The sequence below is a fragment of the Pantherophis guttatus genome, chromosome 3, assembly GCF_059756535.1.
Source record: "Pantherophis guttatus breed Tessera chromosome 3, ASM5975653v1, whole genome shotgun sequence".
NCBI lineage: Eukaryota > Metazoa > Chordata > Lepidosauria > Squamata > Colubridae > Pantherophis > Pantherophis guttatus.
The window spans coordinates 49,796,772-49,811,120 of record NC_142065.1 but is presented as its reverse complement, the minus strand read 5'-3'; the positions used below and the strand labels follow the sequence as shown (position 1 = coordinate 49,811,120).

The 14,349-nt window shown below is 43.2% G+C and overlaps 1 protein-coding gene across 12 annotated transcripts in view; it reads left to right on the top strand.

Moving 5' to 3' along the window:
* SCUBE3 (signal peptide, CUB domain and EGF like domain containing 3) overlaps positions 1-14,349 on the top strand; it is a 121,390-nt gene that overhangs the window by 93,030 nt on the left and 14,011 nt on the right. For 9 of the 12 annotated variants that reach the window (XM_034414592.3, XM_034414590.2, XM_087891007.1 and 6 more), the window contains 5 exons: positions 9,385-9,507; positions 10,275-10,391; positions 11,441-11,533; positions 11,614-11,730; positions 12,931-13,092. In XM_034414592.3, coding sequence (XP_034270483.1) covers positions 9,385-9,507; positions 10,275-10,391; positions 11,441-11,533; positions 11,614-11,730; positions 12,931-13,092 — 612 coding nt within the window. The remainder of the gene's footprint in view (positions 1-9,384; positions 9,508-10,274; positions 10,392-11,440; positions 11,534-11,613; positions 11,731-12,930; positions 13,093-14,349) is intronic. The other 3 variants (XM_087891010.1, XM_087891008.1, XM_087891012.1) reach the window with 1 other exon arrangement.

The window sequence follows — 14,349 nt, the reverse complement described above, 5'->3', positions numbered from 1 at the left end:
TTTGGAGAACCATGTTACTCACAAATTTATCTATTAAAACCTTTGTGCTGCATAGTTAGTGTTTACAAATATAGTAGTTATCATCAGAAGACTTTGCTATTAGCTAGGACAAAAAAATTGGATAATAGATTATAAAATTATAACAGCTATAGTAACAATTACTACGCAAATAGTGTTGGATGGGAGTGGCTGATCAGGTATTAGACAACACTTCAAGAAATTAGGATGAGACTGTGTATTCAGTTGAGGCATTTGCTATGCATTTGGAGTAATATTCCATATTCTACTATATATTCAGTGATCCAGGACTTCAACAAACTTTTTGGTATAAGAGAAAGAGAAAGAAAGACAGAGCACAGAAACTCTTGTTGACCTAGAGTTTTCTCAACAACTTCACGTAAAAGTTAAAAAACACAGGGGACAAATAGAATCTCAAAGTATGCCATAAGTCAGCTTTCCAGAAACCAAACAACAGTGCGTAGCATGATTTTTGGGAGCATTTAGTCAACTCCCTTACTGACTAAACATCTCAAAATACTGTGATCAATAGCCTGAAAGCTGCTGAGAAATCAGCACAACTAAACCATGATTAATGCCTGCTATTTAGTTGCCAGAATAAATCATCTACTAACATGATGAATGAATTCCTTACTATAGCCAAAAATCATAAAATAGTCTACAAGATCTGAAGTATTCAGACAATAATACATATATAATAAAACAGACAATAACATAAAGTCAGTAAGAGATTATAAACGACAGCTGGGGGAAAAGGTGGATTCCAGTTTTGTTAAGGTCCTTGTTATCTCTTGCCACAATCAGTGTACCGATGGGGAAAAAAAATTCTACATTTAACTCACAGCAGGCCTCCAATCTGCAAATAATGAGTAAAAAAGGTGAGAAGGAATTTGTCTTAGAAAAATTGTTGAAAGGGTGATAATTTATCTATTGTATAAATCCCTCTAAAATTCATAGCATCACAGAACATGCCAACTGCTCCACTTTTCCTTGAGACACATAGTTAGATCTTATAAAAATAAAGTGTATAACTCAATAACATGTAAAGTCCTATTTATTTTGCCACACCCATTAACATTTTATATAGTTTATTCTTTATCAGATATTTGCAGAATTGGAGGTGGGGAGGCAAGCTGAAATGATAATTGTAAGTCTGGAAGGCATTATTGACTTTGTCATCGGCTTAGATAGTCTTAAATAATTTTAAATAAATTAGGCAAATTAAGGATGATATTATTATCACTGAGTACTGACTAGGTGGATAATGCCCCCCCCCTTCTAGCAACTAAATTGGCAGTGCTGAAAGTCCTATAATGAATTAATTAGCATAAGATACAGTAACTATAGATCTGAAAGTTAAGAAAAAGTGTACCTTGCTTCAGAGTTTACCAAGACTTTTCTAATTATAACAGTTAACTAAATAATTTTTTGGCTGATCTAATGAGGCATTTTTAAGAAAGCATGTTTCCTCTTTCCTATTTTTAATGGAAGATTGTCGTCTACTACTCAAGTTAAAATTTTTCTCTCTGATTCTAAATTCAGAAGAAAGCATTTAGGAATTATTGACTATTTTTCCTGTAGATGAAATTCTGTGGAGCTATGATTTATTTATACAGTGTAAACCATAACTGGCTGCATTCATACTACAGTACATGCATATTGCTAAGCCAGATACTAAGCCAAAATATTACAGCATATTGGTTGGGTCTAGCTAGTATCTATTAAACCTTCACAACCTTCAGCAAACTTGTGAAATGTGAAATATCCTCTTTACTAATTAGCAAGGAGAAGATGACATTCTGAATTTAGGACTCAGTAAAAGAAGTGAGTTACATAAAAGAGCAAAAGGGGATGGAGCCAAGCTGAAAAATGCCTTGACAATGACATATGAGTCAGCACTTAGCCTATTCCAAAGAGCTGGGAGCAAAGCCGTGACCTGAATGTGCCACGTTGTGTGGGAATATGCTCTGGCAAAGTTTGGAAGGAAAACTGAAATACTTGTATGCGAAGCTTTCAGAACAAAGTAGTCCTTTATGGGTTTTTTTTTTCTTCCTTTCTTCTGCTGTTGTTGTGTTGGTATGTATTTTTCCGTGTCAGACCTTTAGCACTGATTTCCATGGTTGCAAAATTATGTGCCGTAAAGTAGCAGGAATGCTGAAAAAAGGATAGCATTGGCAGGCTGGCTAATGCAGCTGTTTTTTTGAACTTCAGATCTCATGCCATTCTATTTTCTCTATTTTTCTTTGTTCTTCATTACATTTGATCTCAGGAGTGACATTTAAAGTGGCTAACTCATCACTAGTTGCCAATTCTTTTTCTCGGCAAAACAAAGGATGGCACAGGTCAAAGTGATTATCTATAACATAGTTTCTAAACTTTGACAACTTTAAGATGTGTGGACTTCAATTCCCATCATTCCTCAACCAACTTGTGGTTGATATATCTTAAAGTTGCCCAAGGTGAGATTTACATTTTTAAAATGCTAACCACTACATTGATTAATAGGAACATGTTTTGGTTGTCAGTTAGTTGATACTTCTCAAAACTTGTCAAAAGAACCCTGAATTGCCTTTAAAATATGCTTTAAATGCCTCTGACGATCCAAGCTGAGTTTTTAACCTCTGCCAATCAGGCAACTCAGCTTGGATCGTCAGAGGCATTTAAAAGGATTTTTTTTCTTTTAAAAGCCTTTGACAATCCCAGCTGAGCCACGCGATCATCAGAAGCTTTTTTTTTTTACTTTTAAAAGCATTTGGTTGTAGAAAAAATGCTTTTAAAAGTAAAAAAACAAAAGCCTCTGATGATTGTGCAGCTCAGCTGGGCATGGGGGGGGCAGGGATTTTTGCTACCGGTTCTCCGAACCACCTGCCTCTATCGCTACCGGATCGAGCGATCCGGTCCGAACCGGGAGCATTTCACCTCTGTGTGTGCCCCCCATGCATGCGCCCCACCCCGTGCCCTGCCCAGTGCATGCACCCCGCACATACCCCAACGTATGCACGTGTGGTGGCCCCCACACCTCCCCCCACAGTGCATGCATGCACGCCCCCCATGCACACACCCCGCCCCCCACATATGTGCAGTGGAGCTGAACTGGGGTAATGACTTGCGTGCCATCAGAGAGGGCGCTTCGTGCCTCCTCTGGCACCCGTGCCATAGGTTCGCCACCACGGTGCTAGGGAGTTCATCAGATGTTCCTATGTGGACACAGTTGCATGAGAAGGAGGTGCAGAAATATCTAACAGTGAGTTCATATTTCTTATGCCCCTGGATTAACTTGTACAATCTCTGAAAATATTACATTCTGATATTTTGATGACAAGATATGTTGTCCAGTATTTCTGGGGGTTTTACAGTTTGGAAGGGTACCCTAGATGAAGATCTCCTTTTCTTTCATCTGCTTTCTTCTCTTTATTTTTATATAAACCAGAGGCAATAGACCTCTGAACAAAGTTTTCCACAAAGCTCTAGCTTGGCCTGCCAAATTAAAACATGCTTTGAAAATGTTTCTCTACCAGTTTAATCCTGTCGTTTTGTGTTGCAAGGCAAAAAGTAGAAAGGATTAAGTAATATCCTTTAAGAGTCCTTCTGCGCATGCTCCAAGATGGCGGCGACCAAATAAGCTCCGTTTCGGAGATGGGAGAGTTGCCGGTTGTCGGGGTCTTCAGGAGCCCTCTTGTCCATCTTCGGCTCCAGTCCCAGTGAGGGGAGCGTCCGCCCTGCCTGTTGAGGGCTTTTTCGCCCTCCGGAGCATCAGGGCAGGGCTGGACGGCTCCGCGGGAGATGGGGCGATGGGCCTGGCTGCAACGGCTGTTTCCGGTGTCGGGGGAAATGGAGGCCAAGGCATCCGGCAGCGGGCGGCGTTTATTCGGCGGTGGCTTGAGGTGCCCCCCCGCTCCCTATGGCCCTCTAGATCCCTGGGGCGCTCTTTTCCGGCGTTTTCGGGGCTCTGGTATGCCTTGGAAGCTTGGGGTGCCTGATTGCGGGCTGACGACGGCGGCGGCGGCGGCGGTGGCAATGGCTGACATGGACCGGCCAGCCAGAGGAACAACCAGGCAGCAGGTTGATGGGGGAGAAGCTGACAGCCTCACCCCTAGAATTACCATCTGGCTCACAGTTGATTTTTTACTGTGATGGGGTGTTTTAGAACAAAGCTGTGTCTGGGGGTTATGGAGATTGGGGCTGGAGAGGCAGGAGGCTGACCATGGTTTGGTTGGTTGGTCACCTCGGGTGGCCTCTCCTCCCCCCCCCTTTCCCCCCAGGTATGGGTGGGTGTTGGCCTCTATGGCCAACCACCCCTGGATTGGACTTTCCTGTCTTGCTACTCCTACTCTCACCTCAAAGAAGATCTTATGCCCATGGGTCTATTATCATCTTTATTAACATCTTTATTATTACCATCGTTATTAACATCTACACTTTGGACACTCTGGACCCCTTATTATGCTCCACTCACGCCCTCACTGCTAGGAGAGACTGTGCACCATTTGAGAGAGCTGAGGGATTTTCCACATCCCAACGGAGAGGATAGAACTTTGCTCCCATTAACTTTCTAACGGGACCGGCCATCGTGAGAGGATGGTTGGCCATTAGCCTCTGTTGGAGAAAAAGAACTTTGGACCTTCTCCCTGTCGTGAGAGGACAGTGGAGTCCAGCCCTATAAATGGATATTTTATGACCTTTATGTTCAGTTATCCCTTGGACTATGACAGATTCCTGAACTGGCTTTTCTTTTCCCATCTTTGGTTCGGTTCATGCTCCAAAAAACCAACCTTCTTGCGCTGCGAGACTCCCCCCTCTCGCAGGCCTGGCCCTCCACGTTATCGAGGGCCTATCTTGATGACGGGCTTTGGGACCCCGAGAGATGGCATGCAGCAAAGAGGGGGCTGAGGGGTTTTTTAGCTAAATTTTTAAGGAAAATTTTAAGGGGACCCGGGTGGGAGGGAGGGGGTTGTAAAAGTGGACCTGGGGGGGTCCAGATAGCGACTGCACGGGATGATGGGTTAATTAGCTACAGCAGAGGGGTCGCGAAAGGAAATTTAACCGGGGGGCAGGGGGACGATAGAAAGGGCTGTGTAATTGAAATCATGAGTGGGAGGGGCAGGTATGACGGGCGCAGGGGGTCATATCAAGTGTCGGGGGTGCGCACACGCTGTCTCCGAGCGATTGCGCACTCCGGCCCCCAATGCGTGACTCGTGTCCTGGGTTGTATAGAGCCTCATGCCCAGGGTCTGCGGCTGATGTTATGTAATGCCAGGTCAGTGGTTAATAAGGCCTCCCTCATCTGTGATCTTATTTCGGAGGGGGGTGCAGACCTGGCAGGTATTACGGAGACCTGGTTGGGCCAAGAGGGGGGGGTCCCCCTCGTAGAGATGTGCCCGCCAGGTTTCCGTGCATTTCATCAGCCAAGGGCCCAGGGGAGGGGTGGGGGAGTGGCGGTGATCATTAGGGAGAGTCTTTATCTGAGGGAGACCACTGTTCCTCAGATAGCCGGATGTGAGTCCCTTTGTGTGAAGTGGGGCCGTGGGGTGCAGATGGGTCTGCTGACTACGTACCTGGCTCCCTGCCACGTGGCAGCAACCCTGCCTGAGCTACTCGACGTCATTGCCGGGGTGGCGGTCGATACCCCCAGACTTATTGTCATGGGGGATTTCAACCTCCCATCCACAGGTGGGGCGTCAGAGGTGGCTCGGGAGTTCATGGCTTCCATGACGGCCTTGGACCTGACCCAGTTAGTTCAAGGCCCCACTCACATAGGGGGACACACTCTGGACCTGATTTTTATCTCTGGTCAGTGGTTGAATGATCTTGGTAGAGGGGACCTAGACATCAAACCCTTGTCATGGACAGATCATTCGCTCCTTCACTTAGACTTTCCTACCGCTTTCCCCCGCCTCAGGGAGACGGAACCAACCAGATGGTTCCGTCCCAGGCGCCTGATGGATCCCGAAAGGTTCCTGACAGAGCTTGGGCCGTTTCCTGAGACTCTAACACACAACTCGACTGAAGAACTGGTGGCCGCCTGGGAAAGGGCGGCCGCTGGAGCTTTGGACCGCGTCGTGCCTTTGCGGCCTCTGACCCGATGCCGATCTCAATTAGCTCCTTGGTTCTCTGAGGAGCTGAGAGAGATGAAGCGTCGGAAAAGACGCCTAGAGACCATTTGGAGGACTAGTCAATCCGATTCTGACCGGACACAGGTGAGGTCTTATATCAAGACCTACCTAGTGGCGATAAAAGCGGCAAAATCTAACCATTTTTCCGCTCTTATCGCATCTGCAGAGAACCGCCCAGCTGCCCTGTTTAGGGTGACCCACTCCCTTCTTTGGGGGGGAGTACGGGAAGATCCCTTGCAGGGTCGTGCTGAGGATTTTGTGCAATTCCTGCATGATAAAGTCGCTCGGATTCGGGATGGCTTGAACTCCGATTGGATGAGTCCACGGGAGGAGACCGGGGCAGGTCTTGAGAATGTTATCTGGGAGGAGTTTGATCCTGTGACTCCCGAGGATGTGGACAGAGTTCTGGGTAAGATTAGTGCCGCCACGTGTTTATTGGACCCGTGCCCCTCCTGGTTGGTACTGGCCTCCCGGGAGGTTACACGAGGCTGGCTCCAGGGGATTATAGGTGCTTCTCTGAGTGAGGGTGCCTTTCCTGCCGCCTTGAAAGAGGCGGTGGTGAGGCCCCTCCTCAAGAAGCCTTCCCTGGACCCGGCTGAATTAGCTAACTATCGTCCAGTCTCCAACCTTCGTTTTGTGGCGAAGGTTGTTGAGAGCGTGGTGGCACGACAACTTTCCCGACACCTGGATGAAGCTATCTATCTAGACCCGTACCAGTCGGGCTTCAGGCGGGGGTACAGCACAGAAACGGCATTGGTCGCATTGGTGGATGATCTCTGGAGGGCTCGGGACAGGGGTTGCTCCTCTGTCCTAGTCCTATTAGATCTCTCAGCGGCTTTTGATACCATCGACCATGGTATCATGCTGCAGCGGTTGAGGGGGTTAGGAATAGGGGGCACCGTTTTGCGGTGGTTCTCCTCCTTCCTCTCCGACCGCTCGCAGTTTGTGTTGGCAGGGGGACAGAGGTCGACCTTGAGGCGTCTCACATGGGGGGTGCCGCAAGGGTCAGTCCTCTCGCCCCTCCTGTTCAATATTTATGTGAAGCCGCTGGGTGAGATCATCCGTGGTTTTGGGGTGAAGTGCCATCTGTATGCTGATGATACTCAGCTGTACACCCCAACGATGCCCTTGATGTGTTGTCTCGCTGCCTGGAGGCCATGCGGATCTGGATGGGGAAGAACTTGCTCAGACTCAACCCCTCCAAGACCGAGTGGCTATGGCTTCCGGCGCCCCGATATAGTCAGCAGGTGCCATCGCTAACTATTGGGGGTGAATCTCTGCCCCCCACAGAGAGGGCTCGCAATCTGGGTGTCCTTCTGGATGCACGGCTGTCTTTAGAAGAGCATATGACGGCCATGGCCAGGGGGGCCTTTTATCAGGTTCGCCTGATTCACCAGTTGCAGCCCTTTCTGGATCGGGACGCCCTACGCACGGTCACTCATGCCCTTGTTACTTCCCGGTTGGACTATTGTAATGCTCTCTACATGGGGCTCCCCTTGAAGAGCACTCGGAGGCTCCAACTGGTCCAGAATGCGGCCGCGCGGGTGGTTATGGGCGCAAGTCGTTGTGCCCATGTGACACCCCTCCTGCGCGAGCTGCACTGGCTCCCAGTGGTCTTCCGGGTGCGATTCAAGGTGTTAGTTACCACCTTAAAGCACTCCATGGCATAGGACCCGGGTACCTCCGAGACCGTCTTCTGCCACCAATAGCCTCCCACCGACCAGTCCGTTCCCACAGGGAGGGTCTCCTCAGGGTGCCGTCAACCAAGTTATGTCGACTGGCGGCGCCCAGGGGGAGGGCCTTCTCTGTGGGAGCCCCATCCCTGTGGAACAAACTGCCCCCGGAAATTCGTAAGATCTCCGACCTCCGGGCGTTTCGCTGCGCACTGAAGACCCTATTATTCCGCCAGGCCGGACTAACAACACAATAGTTTTTAAATTGGGATATTTAAATTTATTGGGGTTTTAAATCTGAGCCACTTTATTTAATTATTTTAAATTTTATATTGTTGTTTTGTTTGTGTTTTTAAACAGGCTGTACACCGCCCTGAGTCCTTCGGGAGAAGGGCGGTATAGAAATAAAATTATTATTATTATTATTATTATTAATATTAGGGTAAAGACATACATCATGTTTTAGAGCAATTTAAAACTGCTTTCATTCCATTTAATCCAAGCATATGTCTGGAAGATGAGAGGGACATATCCTATTACCTGCCCAAAAGACTACTGTGGATGGTCTTGAATGATAGGTTCTTGAAATGATCTCAAGATCTTCAAGGCAATTCTCATTGCCCCATATTATGTAGCCTCCAAAATAATTTTGTGATTAAGATGAAGGATGATTTTCAGCCTATATTTGATTCTCTAGTCATTTAAAGGCTAAGAAGAAGGGAGAAGCATTTTTATTATTATATTATATAATGTTTTCACTTTCAGGTTTCATGGAGAAGGAGAATAATGAAAAACCAGAAGTATGGAAATATAGTCAATGCTAAACATAATCTGCCCATTAGCTTTCTCTAACCTAATGTCCTCCAGATGCATTGGGCATGACTTGCTAGAATTATGGAGGTCATCAGGATGGAGAGGGAAAAACTGCTGCATAGAACACAGTATACAAACACGTATAACCCCTTAGGAAGGCAGAGGAAGTGTTGTACAATACATTCATATGTTTGGTACAGGGCCAAATGTCTCCTGATCAGTACTGAATGCAACAACCATACAGTATGCTAAATCCCTATAACTATAGATCACTTGTAGCATACCTGTAACTACATCAGAACCAGATACTATGGCAGATATCCAAAGGATTGTCTTACTTCCTTATAACAGTTTGTAGTAGCAAAACTCATAGCTGTAGTTGTCTCCATTCCTCTTGTTAGCTTCCTGTCCTCTGTTTCCAATTCCTTATCAGTCTTGTGGGTAGCTTGAAATAGGATTATTTTGCTTGCTGCTTTTATAAAGTCTCCTGTACACTAATGGTCAAATATGTGTAATCAATTAAGTAAGCAGCCAGATCTCTTCTGAATGACAAATGGAAGCAACAACATATAGTTTCTTTCTTGTAGTTGATATTGTTTCACCTCATTTTTCTTTCTCTTAATCTCAATAATTCACTTTGTTTCACTTACTAGCCTCAGTTATAGTTCCTGGATTAGACCTAGGAGTCATAATGATTATTCCAGTCAGAAAGTTTGTTTTATGGATTTCAAATAGTTTACTAATCATATTTCTTGGTCTTCCTACAGATGTTGATGAATGTAGTGTCAATCAAGGAGGCTGCAAGTTTGGATGTGTAAATACCCCAGGTAGCTACGAATGTACCTGCCCTGCAGGTTGCAGACTTCATTGGAATAAAAAAGATTGCATAGGTGAGTACTATATAGAAATGGCTTGAAATCATACTGCCCTCTAGTGGGAAAATTCTTTTCAACAGGATAGGTTTTTAACTGGAGTGAAAATTACCCTAGCGGAGATTGTTGTAAACATTGGTGATCTCTGAACATCTTATCCATTGCTGTTTAGAATCTTTAAAGTATTTAACACTTGAAACAGCATAAAAGATATGTAATGCATGGCATTGGTCTCGGATTTCAGTATCTAAAGCTTAAAGATTATCAATAATAGAATGGATATTCTATACAGCAGTTTCAGATTAATACCAGTAAAATAGCTTATTTATTTGCCAATTTAGATACCACCCATCAGGAATTTTTGTTTACTCGAAAGTCCTATTTGTTTTTTAATGGATTGGACATTTTCAGTCTTTTTCTTTTTCCAAGCCTATTGCAACAACAATTTAAATGAAAGATAAAAATTTGCAACCACTTTTGTGTTGGGAAATTCTAAATTTCTAAAGTTTCTACAATTTGTGGTTCAAGGCCAGCAATGCATTCTTCTAGAGGTTACTACATCAGCCATGAGCTGAATGAGCCAGAGCTCAACATGAACAGACTTGTTGCCATAACCCATGGCAGAGGCAAGTGGAGATAGCAATAGTGCACTGATGCTTATTTGTTTCTGCTGGAGATTCAGGTGTGGCTCTGCACTGTAGCCATCCCAGTGGCAGAGTCTGGCTGCTCCTCTGTGAATTGCACTCTCATCTGCATAGTGCTATCAATTGATGCTTGTTCTTCAGAGCTGGAGATTTGTTTGGCTGGCACAGTATCTCCACGAGCCATACTTACCTGCAACAAGAATGGCAAGAAGGAAAGCTGCTCCCTCACCTGTGCCTCCAAGGCTCGCTTTCTGCCAGGTAAATACTCAGATTGACACACACACACATAACTGTCATATGTTAGCTTTGGTGCAAGATTTTTTAGAGCATTATTTTGCACAATTAGGACTCCTGTGTCATACATGTACCACCTTTTATTTAATCGTTGATGCATATACACTACACCCATGTCTTCTTTGTTTTCATTTTTTTACTGCAGTTAAAACAGCCTGTTCTATACCTTAGTTTTGTGGTCTCAGGGCTTAATAGTTTTTGCAATAGTTTTTTGAGGTTTTCAACTGATGTTTGGTTTATAGCAGGTACAAAAAGTTGGTCTTATTATGTTATTATTGAATGTAATGTATAGGTAGTGCTAGTGTCCGTATTTGTCATCCTCCAACAGTTGCCAAAGTATGAAATGGCAACATGATTCATTGCAGTCATTGGCAATGGAAATGGCTGAGACTGGGAGATGTCCACCACTTTCAGTTTCCCACAGTATGCCCAGCAGTGCTGTGCTTATACAGTGTTCACCTGACACTTGGGATGAGATGACTGCCAGTTTTCGATGCCCTGGATAAGAGAAGATCACACATGTCTATCTCAACTCAGTCTGTTTCCCAAACAAAACCCAGGAATATTTTCATTGCCCTATCACTATTTTCAACCTGAAAGTATTAACTGACAGTGCAGGCCTTGAAACTCTGTTAAGAGCTGTGCAGAGAAGCATGAAAATTGCTTTCTGTGTATTTAGCACAGATCCATCCTTGTCTTGGCAAGGATTGTGATCTGACTCATGAATACCCTTGATCCTAAGGCTATAAGCCCTGGGAACCTGTTCAGGTTTGAACCCCATTCTGCCACAAGCTGTACTTCTTTTATGTATTCTTATTACATCAGGCTCTTTGGAGCATTGTTTAATAATGAAAATAATATAGTTATGAATCCTGGGTCAAATAGGGGTACATTCATCAATGGGCAAGATTGGGCTTGGGGCGATATTTCACTTGCAAGTATAGATCCATGCAACAAGTGTTAGAAGTATCTGACCCTAGACCTCCACACCTCTAAAGTCTTTTTCTTTGCAGAATCTGACAACAGCTACACTGTGAGCTGTGGGACCCCAATTCTGCAACAGGTGCCTCAACCAAGATCCAGTAATGGTAGCCATCCCTGCATTGGTAAGATGGAGTCTTGAGCTCTGAGAGCTCCTCTCTAATGCATTTGACTCTCCAAACTTAGCATCTGCCTTTTCTTTTAGAGGCTGTTGCTGCTCCAATCAAACAAAAGGCTTCTTTTAAAATTAAAGATGCTAAATGCTATCTCCATCCGCACATGAAAGGCAAGCAGAATGATACTGGCAGGAATGGAGGACTAGGTGAGGTACTCTCTCTCTATGTCTATGGCAGAATCTTCAATTGGAATTATTTACAATCTTAAATTTTGTGAAACCAAGAACCGGTTTTTCAGTGACCATATCTACACAATGTTTCCTTGGCTCCCTAAGCCAAAATTATGAGGAAAGCAACACATTAATACATACATAGCAGGGGTGAAATCCAGCAAGTTCTGACAGGTTCTGGAGAACCGGTAGTGGAAATTTTGAGTATTTCAGAGAACCAGTAGCGGAAATTTTGAGGAGTCCGGAGAACCGGCGAATACCACCTCTGGCTGGCCCCAAAGTGGGGTGGGAATGGACATTTTGCAATATCCTTCCCCCAGGAGTGGGGAAGGGATGGGGATTTTGCAGTACCCTTCCCCTGGAGTGGGGTGGGAATGGAGATTTTGCAGTATCCTTCTCCTGCCACGCCCACCAAGCCATGCCACACCCACCAAGCCACACCCACAGAACCGGTAGTAAAAAAAATTGGATTTCACCATTGATACACAGTGCTCCATGGATCTTCCAACTCCTGTAACCAAATAAATCATACAATTTATTTATTGTCTATTTATTATAATGTCTAAACTGAGCTTTTCCACTTGTGGTTTATTCCAAGTTAACATACTTTAATTTGTTAGAATTGGACATCTCAGTATTTGTTTCCACTTGTGAGAGGAGCAAAGAGAAGTGATTGGTTTAAAAAATAACAGTACTCTACTTATTTCTAATTAAGGCAACGTTCTTTGAATTTTGACAAAGCAATATGCACTTATGGCTAGAGTCTTGTAAAATATTGTCCCATATGGGCTTTATGACCAGAAGACTATGCTTTCCGTGTTATAATTAACTACATAAAGCACTAATTAAAAAGCAAAGGGAGAATGAGAGTGAGATTGAAGCATGAGAAATCTAGATTTCTCTTGCATGGGGTCTTGCTGAAAATAGTTCCAAGCACATGAAACAACAACCTTCTACTTTAAGTAGAACGTTGTTGAGGGTTTCCTTCACCACAGACATATACTGAGAGATCTTTGCTAGAGCTCTGGGGTCCATTATATGCTTTCCTATGACTCTTTAGTCCTTTCATCAGGGGAAGGAAGAGACATTTTGCTTAGTGTTTATAGAAGAATATGCTTGTGAAGGTTTTGAAAATATTGTATGTTCCTTAAAGAATACTGACATTGGTTCTACTAGGCGGGTCAGCCCCTTGCTCAGATTGCCAAGTGTCTTTCGTGAACCTAAAGTGTGATTCATCAAAGAAAGGCAAAGGACGCCGGGCTCGCAACTCTCCCAACAAAGAGGTGACTCGCATCACCCTGGAGTTTGAAGCTGAAATCAAACCTGAAGAGATCACAGGTAGAGTAAGAGACAGAAAAGACTGGAAAATGGGGAGGGGGAGTTGAAATTCACTTGGCATCATCATCATCATCTAGTAAGAATGCATCTCTAGAGATGCAGTGCTTTTATCACTATTTTCCTTTTTTTTTTTTTTTTTTTAGGGGCAGGGATTTGTTGTGAACAGGGACAGACCAGAAGCAGCAATCTTATCACAATTCAGCACAGACTATAACCATTGTGATGAGTGGCATTTCATGGCCAACAATCAATCTTATTATTGATATTAGTTCATTTTTAAAGAGGAAAACAGTCACTATCACTAACTGTGTTGATAAAAGAACATGGAAAATATGTGTGTCTAAACTGCTTCAGTCAAGGCAATGCTAAGCAATCCACAAAAACAACAACCAATACAATAATAATAATCATAGTAAACAAAATGCAAATATTACTATTAAAGTATTGCATTATGATGTTAACATGCATTCTTTCTTGATAAAGAGTAATCAACAAAATATCAAAAGTCAAAACAGCCTGGATCAAAATAAACTACACAAGAACTGCATAGTTTAGGAGATTATGTATTTATATATGCATGCACTTGTAATCTGTAAAAACAAAAATTTAAATATTCATATTCAACATTAGTCTAAAATCATATATGTGGGTATAAATAATAAATTCAAAATTACTTAATTGATATTTACAACTAAACGAGAGTAAAATAATGTTTGATGGAAGAGATTTTTTTAAAAAGTTGCTACTGTATTCATTTTCCAGCCAATGCTATTTCCAATATTTTTAAAAATCTATTGGTCTAAGAAAAAATATTTTTTAAATTCCACTGTTTTTGTATACTAAACTATACAATTACTTCATATCATTTAGTCATTGCAAGCCAAATTGAAGAAAAAAAATCACCCAGCCTAGATTAACAATCATAGCTTATTGTATAATTTTTGTAAAATTTCTAAAAAAGATTAAATCAAAAGAGAATTAAATGAATACTGTCCCCAGATATGGTAATGCATATCCATTTGATTACAACTTTCCAATGCAATCTAGAAAGCCTTTGATAACTATTGTTCAGTGTTTTTCAACCTTGGCACCTTTAACTCCCAGAAGCCCACACATCTTCAAGCTGCCAAGATTGAGAAACACTGCTTAAAAATACTGCTAATAGTTAAATGTTAAAAGAATTCAATAGCTTTATGAATTATTGTAAAGGTTTTTAAAGACTGTCAAGATAACATACAGTGTTTGATAACTGTTCCT